Source organism: Oryzias latipes, chromosome 13, assembly GCF_053564925.1.
Source record: "Oryzias latipes strain Hd-rR chromosome 13, Olatipes_Hd-rR_3.1".
NCBI lineage: Eukaryota > Metazoa > Chordata > Actinopteri > Beloniformes > Adrianichthyidae > Oryzias > Oryzias latipes.
The window spans coordinates 20,267,942-20,289,621 of record NC_136249.1 but is presented as its reverse complement, the minus strand read 5'-3'; the positions used below and the strand labels follow the sequence as shown (position 1 = coordinate 20,289,621).

Below are 21,680 nucleotides of genomic sequence, written 5' to 3'. Positions count from 1 at the left end.
CTATACAAAAGAAAAATAAACATGCGTACAACCACGTTTTAAAACTTTTTTAATAATTATTATATGTGGTTAGATAAGAGTTTTATTTTAAAAAATGTATTAAGAGGGATTTTTGAACTTTTGTACAGTTGTACAATCGATTGTATGTATTTTATAAAATACAATTGCTGTTTGCTAAACAAAACAGACTAAGCTAAACTGGCATCTATGCCCTTAGATCATCTATCTCATCATATGCTCAGTTTTAGAACAACCTTCAGGACATCCTTTGACAAGTGTCAGGGCTGTTTGTTCTATCTGTTTGGGTCATCTGTGATCATAGAACTAAAAACTCTCTTCAATTTGTCTCAAGACAAACCAGAGGTTCATGCTGTTGAATCAATCATATGTTTAAATAGGCTGCTATGTGAGTCTCTAAAGAGTATGTTTAAATATTTCATCCAAACCTTGAACATTCTTTAGCGCTTCATTTACCAAAGCTTGTTCCTATTACCACCTTAAATTCAGATCTTTTTCTACATCAGTTTAACCTTTAAACATTTTTTAAGAACAACTCTAACTTCTAATTGCCATTTTCACATTTGCTCATTTATCCTTGTGTCAAACAGGTCCCCTATGTCAAAGTGGCCCCAGAGGATATTCTAAAGGTGCAGTTCCCCCGCTTCACCACTCTGGATTTGAGACCGACGAACACTGACATCAGCTTAGCCGTGGCCGGCCTTCTCACCTTCTTTAACAGCACCACCGCCTGCCTCATCTGTGCCCAGGCAGAATGTGAGTACGACATTCGCACCTTTTACGGCATAAATCTTACACCCCTGTGGGAAGTGTTCATATGGTGTCTTGTACGTCTCCCGGTGAAGCGCAGGCTTTTTTTTGTTGTTGTTTGCTATTTTTACCATGTTTTAGCACACATAGGCTTCTTTCAGACTTTGATCTGACAGCAGATGCAAAGATGAACAACATCTCAGCCTGTGACACGCTTTCATCTGCAGCATCTGCTGCTGTCAACAGATAAAACTCCTCGCATGACTTACACCAACAAATAATGAACTATGGTTACTAGATGATTCTTTCTAAGTAACAGGACTGTTGTTATCATTAAAGTGATTACATTTCAGCATGTTCCATGTCATAAAAATCAGTTTTCTACTCTCAATTTGGTTTACTGTAAGCAGCGCTCTGAGTGTGCACAGAGCGCTGCTAATGAAAAGGGAAAGACAAAAACAATGGAGAATGCAGCTGTCTCCAACACCAATGTAGAAGGTGCTCGTTAGATTCTAAAGATACTTGACTGAATGACCTTAAAAAGCTTGCAAATCTTCTGAAGGGAAGTTATTTTTGTAAATAGAGTGGAAGATTAAATCAGGACTTGTTCCCACCCTCTTGAAGTCCAAAAAGCAGTAATTACAGATCCCCCAGACAAAAGCAGCATAACCCTGTGACATCAGCTGACCTTTTCTTTTTTGTTTTTTTTTTGTAGTCACTTCAAGGCTTTGAAGACAGGAAATAAGTCTGAGAAATCAGCAGTGTCAGAAGTTGGGAGGTGGCATTGAGCCACTGTGAGCTGCCTGTCACTACTTAGTGCCTTTGCCTTTCAACTTTTTCCTCTCATGATGTTCTGATCTTTATTTTAGGACTAATGTTTTTAAAGAAAGGTACAGTAATATAATAGGGATTTCTTTCTTTATGGGGTTTTCTTCTGGGGTTAAACTTTCATAAGGGCTTAATAATACCTCCCAGTAAAGCTGAAATTATTATCAACAATTATTCATATTTAGTGAAATTATTATTGAAATTAACCAATGATTTAATTTGGTCTCTAAAAACAAACAAATAAATCAATCTATTATATAAACACAAAAAAAAAGTTGTTTTTTTTTTAATTACAGAAACTTACTCTGAAATCAAAAACACATTTTACCAATAAAGCGGGTTGACTCGTTATCTGGGACTTTTTATTCAAATGTAAATATTAATCAGCTAGTTTTTAAGCATTAATTAGTGTAATTCATTTAAAATAAAGGTTTAAATACATATGTAATGAAACAAGTATATCAAGGTGTTTCACCAAAGGAAGTAAAAGACGTCTCCACAAAAACTACATATCAGCACATTAATGCTCTTGTAAAATGTCATAAATATTTAATTGTATTGAACATGCACTGCTAAAAGATGCTTCGAGGACATGCTACAGCAGTGGTTGCAGATAAATCAATGTAAATTGGGGAAACTCACTTACTCATGCAATTCCCTTGTTTAAAGCTGAAGGTAAAAACAGGATGCTGCAGTCCTGCCCTAGTTCAGTAAGGCGTTTGCTCAAAAGCTGCACATTTCAGACCCCCTTTAGCCTTCTACTGAAATTGGTAATTCTGTGTTTTGAGGTGTTTGAAGCCTCAAAGGTTTATCTCAGAAGTAAAAACAAACTAAAATAAAAATGTTGGTTTTCTGATCATCCGGTGCAATCCGAAGTGCAAATGTCCTCAGAGCAGCAGCAGCAGCATTTAACTCTGACATGACTTTTCTAATTAGGAATTATAACAATCATAATTATAACATTGAGAATGCCGTGTTTCATTTTTGTCAACGAGCTCCATTACATACTTTACCGTGGCAAATTTTGTGCATTAAGTAGAAAATGAGATTAGCACACTGAAGTAATTTGGTAACGATAAATGGACGTGAAAGGGTATTTGCTTTTTTTTGCTTTTTTTAGGGATTTCGCTGACCGAACTCTACTTCACTCCCTTCCTTATACTTCCAGCCTGAGAACTGTACTTTTCTCATATGAGTCAGAGTTAAAAAGACTGTGGGGAGGTAGAATTGAGAGGAGAGCATGACATGAGTGGGCGAGGTGAAATGACTTGGATCAGGAAATGGGAGGTGGGAACCACGCTGGAATTATACTTAAGCAGCAAGCAGGAGATTATCCTGGAAATGGACTGCTGTATTGATTGCATGCTCTCACATGACCTGCATTCATTCAATAGAAAATACAGCATATGGCGGCCTGCCTAGATTGTGTCTGTGTGTGTTTGCTGTGTGGGTAAAGGCCTTTTCAGCAATATCATCAGCTAAGACTCATTTGAGTTTGACACCCGTTCCAGCCGCCCTCCCTCTCTCACCATCTTCAGTTAGTTGGTTAGTTGCCCCCCGGACGTCTGTCAGTCTCTCATACCCATGTTCCTGGCCTCATTAATTACCCCCAGCCTAATAGAGCACAGCCAGTTCATGAATATTTTTCAGAAACGATTCAAGACTTGTTTTTGTTACGTCATGTCGACAACATGAACAAAATGTACAATGTGCAAGGCTTGCACACTCACCGGCACCCTGTTTTCACACTCATGGGTCCTCAGTCCTACTGTACTTTTATTAGTGAGTGTATTGGTGGGCAGCTGTCAGTGGGCTGAAAAGGAACACCCAGAAGGCAAAGAGAAACCTAACGTGAAGCTACAGTGCAGATTGTACATTAGTAAATTGGTGTTTTCTAGTAGTACCCATACTTTGTCTTAGACTAATTCTTGATGTTGTTGTTGTACACTAAGGTCATTCAACAAAACATTGTTTTATATTGATTTAATTTCTGAAATGAGCTTCTTCGTGTGTAGCGCAAATGTTTTATGGCGACTGTCGTCAAAGGTAGATGATTCCTCTTTACAGTAATGTATGAGAGAGATGGAACATAGTGCACTGTTGGATAGCTGAGGGCACTTGATGGTTCTAAAGCGTTTTTACCAAATAGAAGTTCTACCCAAGGACAAGAGCCTTTTAGAGAAGCCCCTTTACTTCCTGCACTTCCAAAACGGGCACAGCATGAATAAAGATCCCCAAGTTGAATCTCCTGCACAATTCCTGACATGTTTACTCAGAGTTGAAAGCTTTAGCGAGCAAACATTTTTTCTCTGTATGAAAAAGCAAGAGATGAGGTTTGTGAGCCCCCTCTTGAGCACAACTTCATGCTTATAAAAGTCAGGCGCTGGCTGTTTGTAAATTGCCTGTTGAGTTGGATGCTGTGGCTAATGTCCCCTCTTATGAATGGATTATCTCTTGTCCTTCACAAAACTTTAAGAGGTGCAATGGTGACAGCTGGCAATTAGCAATACTGACTGGCCCTCCTTTTTCTGGCAGCTGCTGCAGCCACATCAGAGATGGTTTAAATTTAGAACTTTTCAAGAAGAAGTTTGCTTTTCACAGCCAGAGAGGTGCCTTTTCTCCATCTAAAGTTTGAAATGTATGCAGAATTTCAGTAAAAGACTATCTTTATCCTCTCATATCAGGAATGTTTTTCTATGTATTCAACTATGTAATATTATAACATAGCTTTCAATTTTGTAAAGGCCAGTGCACTTAGCAACTGTGGTTGTACAGTCTTTGCTATGCTTATCAACTACTGAGTAATGCAACAACCCCCCTCCTCCCTGCTTAAAGTGAAGCGTCTAAAGGTCAGCTGGTTACATTAAAAGACTAAGCAATGTCTATAACATGATATTCAATTTATAAAATCAAAGTGATATCATAATCCTAAAGAGAAGCAAATCCGAGGAATGATGAGCTGCCGTTTCTTCACTCCTATGTTTACCTGGAGTTATACTTAAAAGCTCAGCTTTTCATTCATCTCACAAGGAATATCTGGTTTATTAAACATGTCACTCATGGAAATTTGATCATTCTCCTTAATCCCAGCCCCACACCTGTATGTAATGTGTCTCACTACTGAGCTAAGGTACTCACTCAGAACTGAAAATTTGGTCCCTAAAAAAGGAAGAATTCATTGTAAACCAAGGACAGACTTGAATTTAACCATGGGAAATAAAACAGGAGTAATAACAGATATTGATGAAACATTTGAATAAATAAAAGTACATTATAAATGTGTGAACAAGATTATGTAACTGCCAAAATTTCAACATACTGCTTTGTAAAGACCCATTCTAAAGAAAATTTTGTTTTTGGTGTTTTTAAACAAATTTTTTTGGCATTTTTCTTATAATAGAAAATTCGACTCAAATTTTGATATCTGAGCAGACCAAAAAATGCAGTTTGAAAAAGATTGTATTTGTTACGTAAAAAACTTTAAGCCACCAGCTCCCTGCTACGCTCCATTCTGATGCATCCATTTGTGCACAAATAGATCCCTGTACTTGTTGGTTTTTCCTCCTCTGAGCTTAAATCTGGCACAAAACTTTACGGCTGTATAGCTCCAATATTGCCTGCCATTTTTACTGCTCCACTAATGTTAGGTTGGGCATGTGAAGGGCTGTAAAGTAGCTTGCAGACAAATGGGTAGGGGAAGGTGTTGCCTAAGCACCAACAGTCCTAGCCCACAACTTGGAGGCAGATTTCTAAGTAACTACTGCCACTCACCAGAAAGTATGTCTTAGAAATCTTTGTTTTATTTTTTGTAAGTTTGTTTTATTTGGCACTAATTGACATATTCATAAAGATTATAGGAGTGGGTTGTGCAGTGTGTAACCTGTAGATTTCAACATTTTTGATGTAAACACACTGAATGTGTTAAACCAGCACCTAAACAAATAAGATCAATTGAACGAACTTTAACTCTCACATTTGGAGACATTCCAAAAAGACTGAATGAAAGTGTCAGATCCTCACACCACCACCCTTGTGTGGGTTCCAGTAGCCATGGCGACAGGAACAATACTCCTCTTCTGCAAGATAAAGGAAGAAGGCATGGTCACGTAGGGGTTAATGGCCGACGAAGTGTGCATTATTACTTTTTAACGCACGCCGTGGAAGCCTGAACCATCCGACGTGAAGCGGAAACAAAACATTTAAGAAAGGTGACCGTAACTTATTTTTTCTCCGTGCAGTTATCACTGTGGTATATCACTTTTTAATGCACACCCAGCAGCCAATCAGTATCGAGTATTCACCCGGACCGTGGTACAATTATGATTATATCTGTATCAAAAAGAGTATATGTCCCTATGTTAATCACTAATAGAACAGAAAGAATACTAGGTAAAATGTTTGCATGAATGTCAGCCTTAAAGGCAAGATAAAAATGATTCAGATTTAATGTCACAGGTTTGCAAAAAGGTTCTAACCGGTGCCATTTCTAGGCTTGAATAAAGTTTACTTTTAAAGTTGTTATCATTGTATACACAGGGAATTGTTTCTGTTTTTATGTTTCAACATAAAAAATTGGAATTTATGGCCCAGCAGTGTGGAGACGGTATTAACACCCCTTCACCCTTCAAAGAATCATTAAATCCTTCACAACTAAACCTTGCAATTTTATTATTTTAAGCCTTTGAAGCAGAATCTCTCACTTTGGCCTTTGCTAACTCTTAATGAAGCTGTGGCAGTCAGTCCAGTCCTGCTAATAAGATCTGACTGAAATTAATGTTAACGTTTCACTGTTGGCATTTGGGGTGCCTTTTGCCTAATTTATTCTTAGTATTTCTCATTAAACCAACATGTAAATTGTATTACAGTGTGTGTCCTAAACTTAATAATAGTCTGATGTACACATACCCAGAAACATTATAGCATGGCGTGGTGATGTGTAGTGATGCTACTTTAGAAGGAAAAATGGAGTGTGAAACATGCTTTAATTGCATTCGATTTGTTTATAAGACTATTCCGGAGTAATTACCTACACTGTTTTGTATTTAAAGACCAGCCAAACCTGTCAAAGCCTATTCAGTAGTTATACACCCCATTCCTTTTAAGTAAGCAATTTTACAAGAGTCTTACTATCTGAAGTTTGTCAGATTCTGGTGTGAGCAGATCATGCTTTAATTCAATTTCACAACAAATAAACAAAGATGAGCAAAAACTATTCACATCGATGCACTATCACACAGATGACTTATTGCAACTCTTTTTATTCTTTTTTATTATTTAGAATCATTTACTTTTTCTCTTTAGAACTTACACCATCAGCTGTTATTTTTTTTTATTATTGAAAATGTAAACAGGATGTACAATTATTGTTTAATTAGATTTAAACCATGGTCCAGCTCAGTTCGGAATGGCTGCTGCTTGTGGATTACAAAGTGATATACCGCAGTGATTTGCAACAACTGAAAAAGAAGTTCCGTCGCATAGCCCGACCATGTATAAAAGTCGATTTTTGTGAAAAGCGATTTAAACTGAAAAGATAACAAAAATAAAGAACTAAAAATTGATTGAATGTTTATTTCTTTCATAAGTGACCATGGTGAAAGCGAGATGATGGCCTCTCAGGTGTCCATCATCAGAATGGAACGGTCTTCATGAAAGCAACCGTCCGACACGAAGCCAAAGCCTAAACTTCCGTGAAGTCCCTTAATTTCTGATAACGGACACCTGAAGGCCGTTATCCCTACATTAAAAGTCTTTCATGTCATTCATGTCAAACATTTTATTCTTTCTTTATTTGGCAAATTATAATTTTTACTTTTGCTTGTATTATGGCGTTGTTGTCATTTCCTTGGTCAAGAAATCAAATTGTCACAAAATGTCAACAGATAAGTGAAGAAATTTCTCCACATGAGACTTTAAACGGGGAAAAAAAAATGAGGAGCATGCTGGGACTGCTGTGGTTGAACACATTTCCGAAAAACAGGTCTGATTATTGAAGCACTAGAAGAGAAGGCTTAGACAGAAAAAGGAATAAGTTGTTTTCTCCAGCATTTTATGCTCCTGTGCTGCCCACGCACAGTCGTCCCAGCTCTGCTGACACTCTGGCAGTTGTGTTCTTTAAAGAAGACAGAACAGTGAATGAGTTCCTCTGCAATGGAAACCTCCCTCTGCAGAGCCTTCCTGTCTGCTGCTGTGAAACTGGAATATCACGCTGTGACACAGCACGGGGTAACAATCTCTAATCTGGTTGAGCACTAAGGTTAACAGCAGCTCCTCTTAAATCCTTCTTCTCTGAGCAGTCTAAAAAAGTGTTGGGACTTTTAAACCAGTGTGTCTGCCGATCAGGAAAGCTCTTCTGAGACCTCCATAAGTCTTGACACTCCTCTGGATATAACGGAAGTCCAGCTCCCCTTTTTGCATTCACAAGGCAATGACTCTTCTTTTTGTCTTTGTGGATGTGGGTGAGACCAAATTATATCAAAATTAACAAAGATTTCTTCTAGGAACTCCATGAATTATGTGTCAGCTGGAGTCCTTTTATCAGAACTGAATGCTGTTTTACAGTCTGGACTGATAGTGCAGCTTTTGTGGCTATTTGTGTTATTTATGGGATGGAGATCGTGCTTAGACATGCATTGAATGTTCTGATACATGGCCTCACATGCACAGATCTGAAGCGACAGCCATAATGATTACAGAGTCATAAAATCAGGTTTTACTTCACTGCTCAAGGCTGCGTCATAACTCATGGTGTGGAGCTGTCAAAAGAGCTTTTAGATCTTTGTTAAAGCTTCATCTGTGACTGAAGAGCCTATTTTACATGCCAAGGAACTCATTTTCAGGTGTTGAGCTACACTCACAAGCTGAAGCTTGTGTTGTTGTTTTGAAATGTTTATTATGGGATTTCATGAGTGCATTTAAAAGTTTGGTAGGTGTGCTTTTATTTGAATCCTGTATGAGATCGTTGTAGATTGGAACTGATACTAGCAGTCAGCAGATGAGAGGTTGGACAGATATATTATCGCTTCAGGACTCTTTAACTTTTTTTAATATTTACAAGATAAGACAACCTTCCATATTTTTGCAGTGAAAGCATCATTCATGCTTGTTCGCTAAGACAGGGCGTGGGATCTGCAGGGAAGGTGCTGCTGGCAGTTTTGGATCCTCTGTCAGAAGCAATAAACACATGGAGTCATTACTTCTACATTTGTGGAAACAAATCTTTAATTTCCTGTTTTCTTCTCCTCTCTTTCATCCATCACACTCAAAGTTTACACTCAGCATCGTTTCTGTATGACTGCCTACTCATGTGCAGGAGGACTCTGCTTATTGGGATCTGGTCAAAGCACTTTTCCACATTGTTTTAGCAAGGTTAGAAGTTTTGTATTTTTCAATTTTTTTTAATAATGTAAAATATATTATTTAGATTTTAAATACTGGCATAATGTTATAGTTTATCAATTCATCCGCTTTTTTCCTAAATAAAACCTATATTTATTAATTACCGTAATTTCCGGATTGTAAGCCGCTTGTTTGTCATACGCTTTCAACCCTGCGGCTCATTCAAGGATGCGGCTAATTTATGCGCTCAAGCAGGAAAGGTAAGCGTGAGACAGGAGGAATGCAAGTTTAATGTACTTTCCCGCTTTGAGAATGAATGGCACGAACAGATACTCACGGAAAATTCAAATAGAACAGCAGATGGTTCTAGATGTCAGTCATCTCAGCTGTCACTCACATTACTGACCTTAATGGATAACTATCTGTGAACCATACACCTCTTGACTCGGAACAGTTTGAGGAGGAGGCTATGAGCGAGTCATGGTGCAACAAAAAAGAAACACCCATGCTCAGCCCTAATTTGGCCGCATCCCACAATCCCTTGCTGCTATTAGACCCAACGTGCACGTGACCGCCACTACAATATGACGCAGCTTTCAAGTTAAAAGCAATCGTTAAAAGCAGTGTGAAAAAATCCACCATCAACAACGGGTTTGGAAAAGCCGATCTGCTTTTCAGCGATCAGCGCAAGTTAAGAAGTGATTTTGCCTCAGAGTGACACTGACGACAATGAAGGAGAAACTGAGAGAGTGTGTGGCCAAGAATGTCTGGCGCTATTCCAATCCGACACTGAGGAGGAAGACTTCCATGGTTTCAGTGCACAGGAGGAAGATGAAGAAAGCTCTCAGCGACTTTTACATTCATGTTTTTTTAACCAGCTCTGTTACTACCATATTGCTGCCGTGTTACTGCTGCGTCACAGGCACTGTTTGGAAAGAACAGTGCCTGAACATTATTAAAACTTTGAAAACTCTTTCTGCGTACCATCTTTCTTTGTAAATATATCATGTGTTGAACCTTTCCTGCATTACTTTTTTTATTTCTTTCCTCTCCGCTGAAGGCGGATCTTCCTTTGGTTGTTCACTTCACCGTTCAGACCCTCAGAGCTCCAGAGTGGGTTGATAAAGTATCATTCATCTTTCTTCTGGGGGAAACCTTCTTTTATTACAGTTCTCTTTCACTTTATATAACAAGCATAAACACACACCCCCAGCACACTTAAACTGCTCTTGCTCTCACTCCCTTTTGCGCTGCACGCGCTCCCTCCTCCTTCTTACACACGCGCGCGGTTTTGTCACATTCACATCCTCAATCTACAACACAGCATGGCGACTCGGGGGTTTGCCCCGCCCTAAGACTCATGTGAAGTGGGGAATCGTGGGTGTAAAATTCCTAACTACAAGTGAGGTGGCTGTGAGCAGAAGTGATATCCATGCTGTTTGGCTGTTTCTGAGTGTGTTAAAATGAAAAGTCTGAAGTGCCAATAAAGGAGAATATACAATCTGAGTGATTTATCACTCTCTGAAACTGTTGGAGACATGTGGAACAAAAGCCACAACATGTTTGAACATGAGCGCATGCGGCTAATATACTGGTGCGGCTTGTGTGTGTAAAAAATAGTTTACCCTTTAAAAATGTAAAGAGTGCGGCTTGTAATCAGTTGCGCTCTATAGCTCTATATTTACGGTAAGTCAAATTTTTACTTGAAGTGTATCATTGCCGCTAACACAGTACTACACTCACCGCCACCTTATTGCTGGGTTTGAAACCAGTTTTTCCTTCAGAACTGCCTTAATCCTTGGTGGCATAGATTCAACAAGGTACTGGAAACCTTCCTCAGTTTGGTCCATATCGACATGATACCATCGACTGCACATCCATGATGCCAATCTCCCGTTTCACCTTATCCCAAAGGTGATCTATTGGGTTGAGATCTGGTGACTGTGGAGGCCATTTGATTCCAGTGGATTCATTGTCATGTTCAAGAAACCAGTCTGAGATGATTCCAGCTTTATGACATGGCGCCTTATCTTGCTCGACGTAGCCATCAGAAGAAGGATACACTGTGGTCATAAATGGACGGACATGGTCAGCAACATTACTCGGGTAGGCTGTGGCATTGCAACCATGCTAAATTGGTACTAAGGAGTCCAAAGTGTGCCAAGAAAATATCCCCCACACCATTGCACCACGACCAGTCTGAACCATCAATACAAGGCCGGATAGATCCATGCTTTCATGTTGTTGACGCCAAATTCTGTCCCTACCATCCGAATGTGGCTCTTTCACATGTTGCTAAAAATCTTTTGCGGTCTTGTATAGTATTTAGCAGATATTCTTTAGAACATCTTGCTCAAACATATTTGTGAACTGGTTAGCCTCTGCAGAGGGAAGCAAACGATGTTACAGATGGCTTAGACCACAGTCACATATCCCAAAATGGCACCATGCTCAGCTGCATTTGTAATCAGGAGGCGGCAATTATATTTGTCTACGCCATGCTGCGGCCACTTAGATTTTAAGAAGAAGCTTACATTTCACAGCGACTGGAGGATATTTTGACATTGGTCAGTGACCGCCCAGGTACATTTCAAGGTCGCGTAGTGGAAGACAATTGACTGATAGGAGGGTCTTCAAGTTCCCCAAAATTGTATGATCATTGGCTCATTTCTGACTGCCACCCTTGCCTCCATGCTGCCGTCCCACTGCCACCATCTGACTGCTAGAAATCACTTGTTAGCAGCGCTGGCACCCGACAAGGGCTGTTGACATGGGCTGGGGGCCTGATCCAAATAGTCATTGATGCTGCACAAAACTCATCATTGCATTAGCACCACAGCGACATCGAGATCTGCGTATTGACAAATTGCAATTGATGCTGAGAAGAATACAAGGAAGAAACAACATAGTGCTTGCTGCACTACTCAAAATAGAAAAGCAATACGCACAAGAAGGACAAAGAAGAAGTTGTTTGGTGAGGCTGTGGTTGCAGTGCAGAATGTAGTTAGGACAGTATATAAACAGTTTATATACCCCCGGACGTCCAAGCGGCTGGCGGCCGGTGGCACTCGAAATGGACGGCTGCCCTCCGGAGACATTTATACATTATCCAATCAGAGCTGCTACTGGCCAGCGATCCTGTTGCCACTGCCGTGTGGCTGCCCAATTTTGTAGTAATGTTATCTACACCTGACAGCTGCCGTCTACATTCATGACCACATATACCATTTTTTTTTCTAAAATCCAGCGGATCCTGCTGATGCCTCCCCATCGCGCGGTGGCAGTTGTAAATATGACTATAGCCTTAATTACTGATCATCAGTCTGCCAACTAAACTTTTGCCTCAACAAAGAATAGATTAAATCTAATGGCTTGAAATTGTGATAGCATATTTAAAACTCTTAGGAAACGAACATCTATTCTTATCCAGTGGAAAAAAATGCAAGTTGCAGTTTTCTGATAACAAAAGTCGGAGTTGTTTTTATGTACTTAAAGGGACTCATAAGTTTCAGCACATAAAAAAAAACATTTTTCCTTTAGCAAGATGTTTATCATTTGATTGAAATTGGTTCACCAGAGCAAAAACACATGGTGGCAGAAAAGCATTCAATCGTAAAAAGACTATTTTTTTTTTTTTATTCGTTTGCAGCTAAAACAGCAGAGACAGTATGGGCCCTGTGCCACACATCTCTGTTCCTGTTGTTTGCTCTTTAGCAGCACTATCTGATGCAGTGCACCATCTAATGTCACAAACCCAACGTGAAATACTATTTGATGCCTTGTAAGATTCAGTAGAGTGCAAGCAGTAGGTGCAGTATGAGGGTTCTGTAGCAGAGGCTATTTCAAGCTCATCAAAGAGATTCTTCTTCATAGTTCAGAGGAAGCAGGACTGACAGGTTTAGGACACAGGCATGCATGGAAACAGCAGTCAGGAATCAGGTCTCGGGAGCACTCAAACACAGGTAGTCGAGCACACAGAGGTGAATTCGCACGTCATAAAACTTACAGATACTGAGGCATAATTACAGAAGCTTTTAGGGATGATGCTGGCCACTGAAGCAGCACCGTAGGTTGATGTAATGTACCATAGAGAAACTGTAGGAGTGAGCTTGATGACTTGAAATTGCCTCACCAAAAAGGTTTCTCAAATCACAGATGAATTGCTCTGCTTGTCATCACGGCCAAACTGATGTTGCATGTTTGTTGACGCCAGAGCTGTTTAGCTTTTTACTTTAAATGGTAATGGCAGGTGGAAGCTGTGCTAATGCAAACCCTTTTCCAGGAAAGTTAAGTCCTTGAAGTATGACGCTTTACAACACCAGGGGAAGGTGGCGCCTGATTCAATGGGATCTGTCAAAATGAAGGTTCGCTCACAGCAGAGTACCATACAGGGTTTCAGAAGACATACAGAAATGCCAAATAATCAATTTATTTATTCCAATCTACCAAAGGAAGGAGGTACTGACAGCCTAACAGCCTCATTATTGTTGGGGGTTTTTTGTGTAAAAAATGCATTTAAAAGGTTGAAAGTGAATTTATAGTTTTTCATTTATATTTATTACATAAAATATTATGAAATGTTAGTAATGCAAACATACCAGATTATAGCCTAGGACTAATTTCCAATAACCGTACCTAAAAGAGCTTTGTACTAAATACATAATGTCCAAAAAAACCTGTTAAATATGGCACTATATAAAAGCACTATTGCTCCATTGTGGGAGGAATAAATTAAGCAGAACCTTGTGAAAAGAAATGAACGGCACTGTAATGTCTTAATCAAAGACTCCTGATTCATTATGTAGGGTGCTGCTCATGGCTTTGGGTAATTTTGGTGACCCTTTGAAGATTGTTTTGACAGTCAAGTTTTATCACGTGGTTCAAATTTTATTTTTTTTGTTTGTTTTTTTTTTTACCAAATATAAGATTCTTATTTCAATGTCAGCTGCTTGTAGTAGATAATTTTTATTTACAGAAAAATAAAAGAAGGAAGCAAAAAGCAGATACTGAGTCATATTTAGCAATTAACTTACCTTTTCCTTTAAAGACCATCAAAACGTATTCTATACAGACGGTCAGAGATTGCATTTTATCTGACAACTCAAGAAAATTAACCTCTGACCTCTATGATTCAGCTAACTCATGGAAAAAATATTTGACTTAGTTGACCTTAAATGGAACAAATGCCTGCAAACTAAAATCAAATGTTAGAGTTGTGGATAAAATAAGGTCAAAACGCCAACAGATCATTTCTAATTTGTTCCTTGCAGGACAAATAAATGACACAATATCAACGGTGCAAAGTTATTTTAAGATAACATAGTATGTTAGGATAGATGGAGGAGGGAATGGAGTTAGAAAAAAGAAACTGACATAGCTGAAACAGAGATCCTAACATAATGAATATGAAGCTGAATAACTGATTAGATCTGGAAAATGTTACAAGAATAAAGCTAAAACGTGGAGCACACTTAGAAAACTGTTCAACTTAGCCATAACTGACTGTTGAACTATGATTATATGTTTTACCTTAATAATAAGGGGATGAAGAAGTCATGCGCTGCCCAGTAGTCAGGAGGACCACTGATGCAGGCTGGAGGAGGTGTAAAGTGGACTGTCAGGCCAGTGACAAGCTAATAATGGCAAACACAAGAAACAGGAGATAAATGTGGTATAAATGAAGGCAAATGGTTCTCTGCTTTTATGAGACGACAACACTAAAGCCTTTTTCTTTTCTTCATCACAATTACCGGTACGCTTTGCTAATGTGTTCTCCGTGTCTGTGTGTGTTTGTGTGTGGGTTGGTGTGGTTTTTCTAACTGGCAGGCTTGTTGAACCTGGAGCAGCTCCTCAGGCAGTTCCTCATTTCCAAGGAGACTCTGTCTGTGCGCATGCTTGACGACAGCCAGGACCCAACGCCTCTGCTGAAAGAGATTCGAGATGACAAGACTGCCACAATCATAGTGGATGCCAACGCCACCATGTCTCATATCATTTTAGAGCGGGTTAGTATGCTTCTCGTGATAACCCTGATAGTTATACACTTGCTCAGTTTGTTTGATATTAACAATGTATTTTTCAAGTAATCTTTATTTGGAATCCAAACACATATTTACAGAGGCCCTAATGGGACATAGAAGTAAAAAAAAAAAATTGGTACTGGTTTCTGGTGCGCACCTGAAGCTAACCAGTGCGCACCAGATTGTTTCTGGAGGGCACCAGAAACCACTACTATTTTTTTTTCTTCGCCGGGTTTTAGTGAGCACCAGTTGGTTGCAGGTGTGCACCAGTTAATTTCCAGGTGTGCATTAGTTAGTTTCAGGTGTGCACCAGATAATTTCTGGTGCTCATCAAGTAGTTTCAGGTTTATTATTAATTGATTAGAGGATCTCCATTAGTTGTCCTTACCAGAGAGCTACCCTTCTTGAGCTACATAAGAAACACATCATATAACAAAAAAAATAAAAATAAAAACATCAATGCGTTTCTATGGTATTCCAAAAAAATGATATCGTAAACACAAAAAATTCACATTTTAAATATCGTTTAAACAAGAGTTTCTGTGTTTTAAACTTTTATGTTTTAAAATAATTATACAATCACAATTTGTATGTCATTCAACTTTTACTCAGACATACACCTCATTAAAAATATGCAGCCCAAAAATGTGACCTCAGTTCTTTTTTAATAAAGTTATTTGAATGTTTTTCCAATAAAATTAGTTGTTTGGTGGTATAACAATGAGTGTAAATTTCTCTTAAACTGGTTGAAAATAAACACCGGATTCTGCAACTTTGATGTCTTCCAAGTGGAATTGACTAATATTAGGTATGCTTTGTCCTGAACTTTAAGCCAGTATGCACCTCAGTTATGAGTTTCCGGTGCGCACCAGATACTTTCTGATGCTATTATCTTTATTTTAATTCTGTGTCCCTTTAGGGGCTCCTTACAAATGTATTATTTTCTTTTTAATCAAAGCTACATACCTGTATTCTTGATCAATGCAAAATGTGGTAAAAAAAAAAAATCCCTCATCAAAATTCAAGTTACTCTGCTCTACAAAGGGAATCATGAAATTACACACAGCATGGTCAGAAGAAAACCCAAACAAACTGAGAAGACCTTGACAGGCTGCAAACCTAAAAGCTGCACATGGACTAGGGCATTTACTTTTAGGTTATTTAAAAGCATTGATCATCCGTAAGTAAAACAGGAATTATTCTGCTGCTTTATGTGGATTAGTAGGAGTATTAGACACCTCTGCTTCCTAGTGCAGGCCATGTTCAGGATTAAAACAAGTGAAGTAAAGTCAAATTTTTCTTTTCATTAGTCATAAATCTTCGGTCTCTTTATTCAAACACATCATTTTAAGTGTAATGTAAATGTCATCCGCAAGAATCATAAAACCCATTCTGTGTGGCATAAGAGCTTTCTGACAAAATTAGTCAGCACTTTATTTGTCAGCTCATTGCATGCAAGTTTGACCTTTTTGTGCTTTCACTGCCAGTGGCAAATCCAAGGAATGAAAGTCTTAGAATTTTATAGAGGAAAGACAACTTTGTCTATATGGCACATTTCAAGCAAAGTTTATGTAAAGTACTTTAGATAATTAAACAGATCAGAACTTTGAAAACCACACTTAAAAAAGAAAGGGGAATGCATGATTAGATAAAATAAAGTTAAAAAAAAAGAAAAATCAAAATCTGAAATAAAAAATGACCATGACGGAAGCACCACTTAGTAGATGCTGTAAGTACAATACAGTCATATAAGGGGTTGAACATTTTAATTAAAAATGACAACAACAACCTAAAGCTGCGTTCACACCGAACACAATTCGGTCCAGTTTCAATGTTAAGTCAGACAGAGTCAGAGGTCCTGTGATGCGATTTGAGCGGCGGGTCGGTCCAGCAGCAGCGCGGTCTAGCAGCAGCATCCAGAGTTCAAATATTTGAACCTTGGCGGGATCGCCTCGTAGCTCCAACCAATCAGGGACTCAGCTTTGGTCACGTGATGTGTTCAGGGACCCGAGTACAGCTCCTGCAGTGAAGCTCAAGGTACTGGGAGAGTCTGAATGATCACATGAACCCAGGCATAGCTGCGTTTACATGGACAAAAGTAATGGAAAGAACGCCTGATCGGAAGAAAAATTTGTCATGTAAACACGCCGTTGTGAATATTCTGCCCTGATCAGACTCGTTCGGATCAAAATTTCTTTCCGATCGAGATAGGTGGGTCATGCCGATTGTTGTTTCGATCGTTGTTCATGTAAACGGTTCATTCCAGTCGTGTGTCACTACTGCTCTGGTTTAACGTCATGCATAGACGGTGTTTTGCTCCAGATACAGCTTTGGAGCTCAAACAGGACACCGGATGCCCGGTGCGAAGCGCCGCTCTGCCTTCGCCCCACTGGCTCTTCGCCTCAAGCTTCGTGCCCAGTGACGTCTGGACCCTGCGTGGTTCGGACTCGGTTGCCGGTGGACCAAACGAACTGTGTCCCAAGAGCAGAGCAGCTGGATTAATAACTCTGTGTTTTAGGGGAAGGGAGGATGCTTTGTTACGTGTGCGTTTTGTTGTTTTGTTATGTGTGGGAGACTTCGGACTGCGATCCGTCCCGCTGCTCTGGCTTAGCAACTGCTGGACTCAGGAGAAGCGTGTGTTCGAGCAGAGCTCGGACTTCCACCTCACCCAGCGGCTTTGGGGCAGTGTGTGAGCTTTTCAAAGCAGAAATTCCAATCAGTCCTTACGAACTGTTCAAACAATAACGTGGATTTGTGTTTCCAGTCGTTTCCAGACAAAATAAAGGCTGATGTTATTCCCACATATTTACGTGCAGCCAAGATGCAGATTGCGGCTTTTCCCACATGGATTTTGTGTTCATCAAACAAGGCGTTTTTACCACATGTTAGCCCACTCCTAACCCTGGCTTCTTCCAGCTCCGTTCTTCCACAAAAAAAAGCACTGACCACACTGATTAAAAATAAAATGATGAGCGAACAGGCGCTTCATAATTTTCATAACAGTAATAAAAGCACGTTTAGAAGATCGTCTCGTATATTACTGAGCTGCTGCATGAATGTACATGGCAGCTAGGTCTGCTTACAACAGGACTCATTTCCTCTTCCAGTATTTTCAACACTACTGCGCATGCCCAAATGATTTATTCCGACCGAAAGTGAGACCCATGTGAACGTTTGTTCTAATCGGAAAAGTTTTTCTGATCCCACGTACACGGTTGAACTTTAATCCGACCATTGATCCGATCAAGATATTTTGCGCATGTAATCGCGGCTATAGAGACGTGATGACCTATGCCTTTGTAGATCTCTTTAAAATATATAAACCTGATTGTTTGTGTCTTTCATTCGTTGTGAATGAGACACACCCCCAGCCCTCCCTTTGCTGGGGGTGGGCTGGGGGACGGCTGTTTGACCACCGGGGGACAGTCTACCAGCTGTCCCCAACTTACCCCCTTCCTTATATAACCTCATATTAGGGTGAGGGGGTGGGGGGTCTAGCCTGCGATGCGCCTTGGGGGGGGGCTACTTGGGAGTGGCCCCCCTCCTATGGTTGCCGTATGGAGTGGGCCCCCCCTCTTTCGGTTTTATTTGCACCTTAGACATGTAGGGTCCTTGGTAGGGGGGGTGCTTGGACATCACTGCAAGCAAGCAGCAGATGTCCTCCTGGCACCCTACCCGCCAATTTTAAGCGCACCTTAGACATTTAGGGCCCCTTGGTGTGGAGGGTGAGGGGACATCACTGTGAGTAATCAGGAGATGTCCCCTTAGTGCCCTACTCGCCAATTTTAACTGCACCCCCCTTAATACACACACCCCTCCCCCTTCAATATATACATTCAAACATAAACACACACACATGCACACAAACACCCTCTCAAACGACCATACACGCACACACCTTTTACAAGGAAGGTGGGACCTGGGTCCATCTGTCCCCTACCCCTTCCCTGGTGGGGGGTGCGGGCCCCTTGGCGATGGCGGCCGTGTCCCTTGGGTGCCGGCTCCCCGGGCCCGGCAGTGCTCTCTCCGCGCGGTGGGGGGGTTCATATTACACCTGAGCCGGGGGTGTTCGTGTCCCTGGGGGGTGGGTCCTGGTCCTTGCCCCTGGGCACTGGGCCCCGCCAAACTTCCAACATGGCCGAGCCTGGTCGGGCCATATTTATAACACCCCTTGTGGGCCGCCCTTTTTTCCCCGGGGTTCCCCCCTCCTGGGCGGGGGCGGCGGGCCAATGCCTTGCTCCTACCTGGACCAACCGTGGGCCGGGTGGGTGGCTGCCTGGAGTGCGGAGCGGGTCTCCCTTGGGGGGTCCTGGCTCGTACCTGGGGTCGGGCGGGGGGGATGCCCGGAACTCCTGGGTGGTGGTGGGGTGCTCGTCTGGTGCTGTGGGCGTCCCTCTCCGGTGGGGCCCTGCGTTGGGCTCTTCCGGCGCGGCGGGGGGCTGCTTTCCTGGCTGGGCTGGGGCGGCGCTCTCTTTCCCTCTGCGCCTCCCTGCTCTCTGGCTCTGGGGGCCTCGCGGCGGTCCTGCTGGCCCTGGCCTGGGTGGCGGTCTTGGTCGCCCGGGGGGCGGTTGTTCCCTGCCTGTTCCCGTGTGGCGTTGGGGGAATTCCGGCTGCCGCTGCTGCAGCGGCGGGGGTCTGGGTGTGGGGGTGGCTGGGCGCTCCTCCTCCTTCTTTTCACATTCCACCATCCATTTTAGAAGAACATAAACACTCACTTGAGCACAGGTGTTAGCTCACCTTTGCACTAATAGTTTGCATGATTGAATGAATGAAAGATTTCACACTAGTTGGTTTAAAGGCATAGGTATGCGTTCGTGAACACTATCTGTTTTGTATGCATGTTGACATGTGGACATTTTTGCGGCTAGCAGGTGTGTTGATAATATTTGAGTGTGTGTGAACAGGCCCTGCCCTTTCTGTACTACATTTGAACCGTACCGTAACGATAAACAACCAGTAAACCTGTCTGCTCTATGCTGCTTCATGGTCTTACCCCCCTTCCCCTCCTATTATCACCCTCCTACCCCCCCCCCTCTCTCTCTAACGTCCCTCTCTCTTCTTTCTTCCCCTCTTTCCTTTTCCGTCCGGTCCAACACCAAAGATTTTCAAACATGATTGAAATTAATAAAGTTTGGCCTCAATTACAAAAGGGGTTTATTCAGACATACCTTTGGTTTGTCTGAAGATGAATAACCCCTCTTGTTAAAATAAAATATGTCCAACACAAGAGGCCCTCAGCTCTCATCTGTTTGCCTAGCTGTTGGACAGGACAAGTTAAAAATAAATAAATAAATAAATAAAAAAATAAAATATATAAACCTGATTGTTTGTGTCTTTCATTCGTTGTGAATGAGACACACGCAGACACTGCTCCATGTAGCTATTAGTCTAAAAATATTTAGTAGTAGCTCCTCCCACAAGTGTCTGGGGCATCAAGTTTATGTACACATTCTTCGACTGGCACCGAGCAGAGATTTCGCCGTGCGTTGAAATAGAACCAGGAATGCTAAATTGACGAGTGAACCGTGTTCCATGTGAACGCAGCATTATAAGTAATTTACCATTTAACACTGGAGAGAAATATCCCCCGTCCCTTGACATTTTATAACTCTTTGACCGTTGACCAATGCAATCAACGTAAATCAGCTGATTATGATGCAAAGAAAATCAGCTTTACATATCAGCTTTGCACCAATATGACCATTATGAAAGACTTTACTAACATAAAGTATTTCATAACTGCAAAGCAGCTCTCCTTAGCTTCCGAATCTGCGGGAATTACGTTAATTGTGTAAACGATTGAAGAGTACTCTTCAATCTACTGTAACTTTACAGTAGTCTAAAGCAGTGTTTTTCAACCAGTGTGGCGCGGCACACTAGTGTGCCGTGGGAGATGGCCAAGTGTGCCGTGGGAAATTGCCCTCATTAACTGATCTAAAAACATTTCCCATCTCCAGGATTATAGCTCTCTGTTCATCCAAACAGGCCCTGATAAAACACTGAGTAGTTAGGAATATAAAAGATCATAAAATACCTTTTCTTTGCGTTTATTTTATTTTATTAAAGACATTTTGATAAGAATGACGTACCGCGATTCAGCTGCACCTTCGGCTGTATTTTGGAAAAGTCCCGTGTTGGGGGGGTTAATCACATGTCATCGGTCTGACCAATCAGAAGTGCTTAAAGTCTTCACTTCCTTGTCCCGATTTAGCTCGTAAAGTCGCTCAGTTCTAACAGAAATACCAGCTAAAGCTCGTCTTTAGCAGTGCAGCTTTCCACAGAATCCGGTATCAGACCGTGGAACAAGTGAACAAAACAATGAAGCTCCGAAAACCGATCTTCGGCCGTTTTATGCACTACATTTCCCATGATGCATTGGGTTGTGAGAGTGACAGCGCAAAAGGAGATCTGTTGTTAAACGTCTTGAAACTAACGAACACACAAACTGTTTTTAAATCTTCTAACTTAACTTTTATTGCATCTTTTAGAAAAAAAACAGCTGCAGTTTCCAGCTTTTTCTGTAACAATTATCTCAAAAATGCATGTGAGATTGTGCAGGGGCTGTAGATCAATACAGACTATGAGTTTCTCCTTTTTTTTTAATTTTTGGATGCTGGTGTGCCGCGGGATTTTTTTTAAGGTTAAAGTGTGCCGTGGCTCAGAAAAGGTTGAAAAACACTGGTCTAAAGAACATAAACACTTCAGCTAAAGCTCAACCCTGTGGTA

General features: G+C 41.0%; 1 protein-coding gene across 4 annotated transcripts in view; it reads left to right on the top strand.

The window, feature by feature from the left end:
- The window catches only part of grik4 (glutamate receptor, ionotropic, kainate 4), a 382,863-nt gene that overhangs the window by 245,188 nt on the left and 115,995 nt on the right, over nt 1-21,680 (top strand). For all 4 annotated transcript variants that reach the window (XM_023961355.2, XM_023961354.2, XM_078930071.1 and 1 more), the window contains 2 exons: nt 609-774; nt 14,761-14,939. In XM_023961355.2, the coding sequence (XP_023817123.1) occupies nt 609-774; nt 14,761-14,939 (345 nt within the window). The remainder of the gene's footprint in view (nt 1-608; nt 775-14,760; nt 14,940-21,680) is intronic.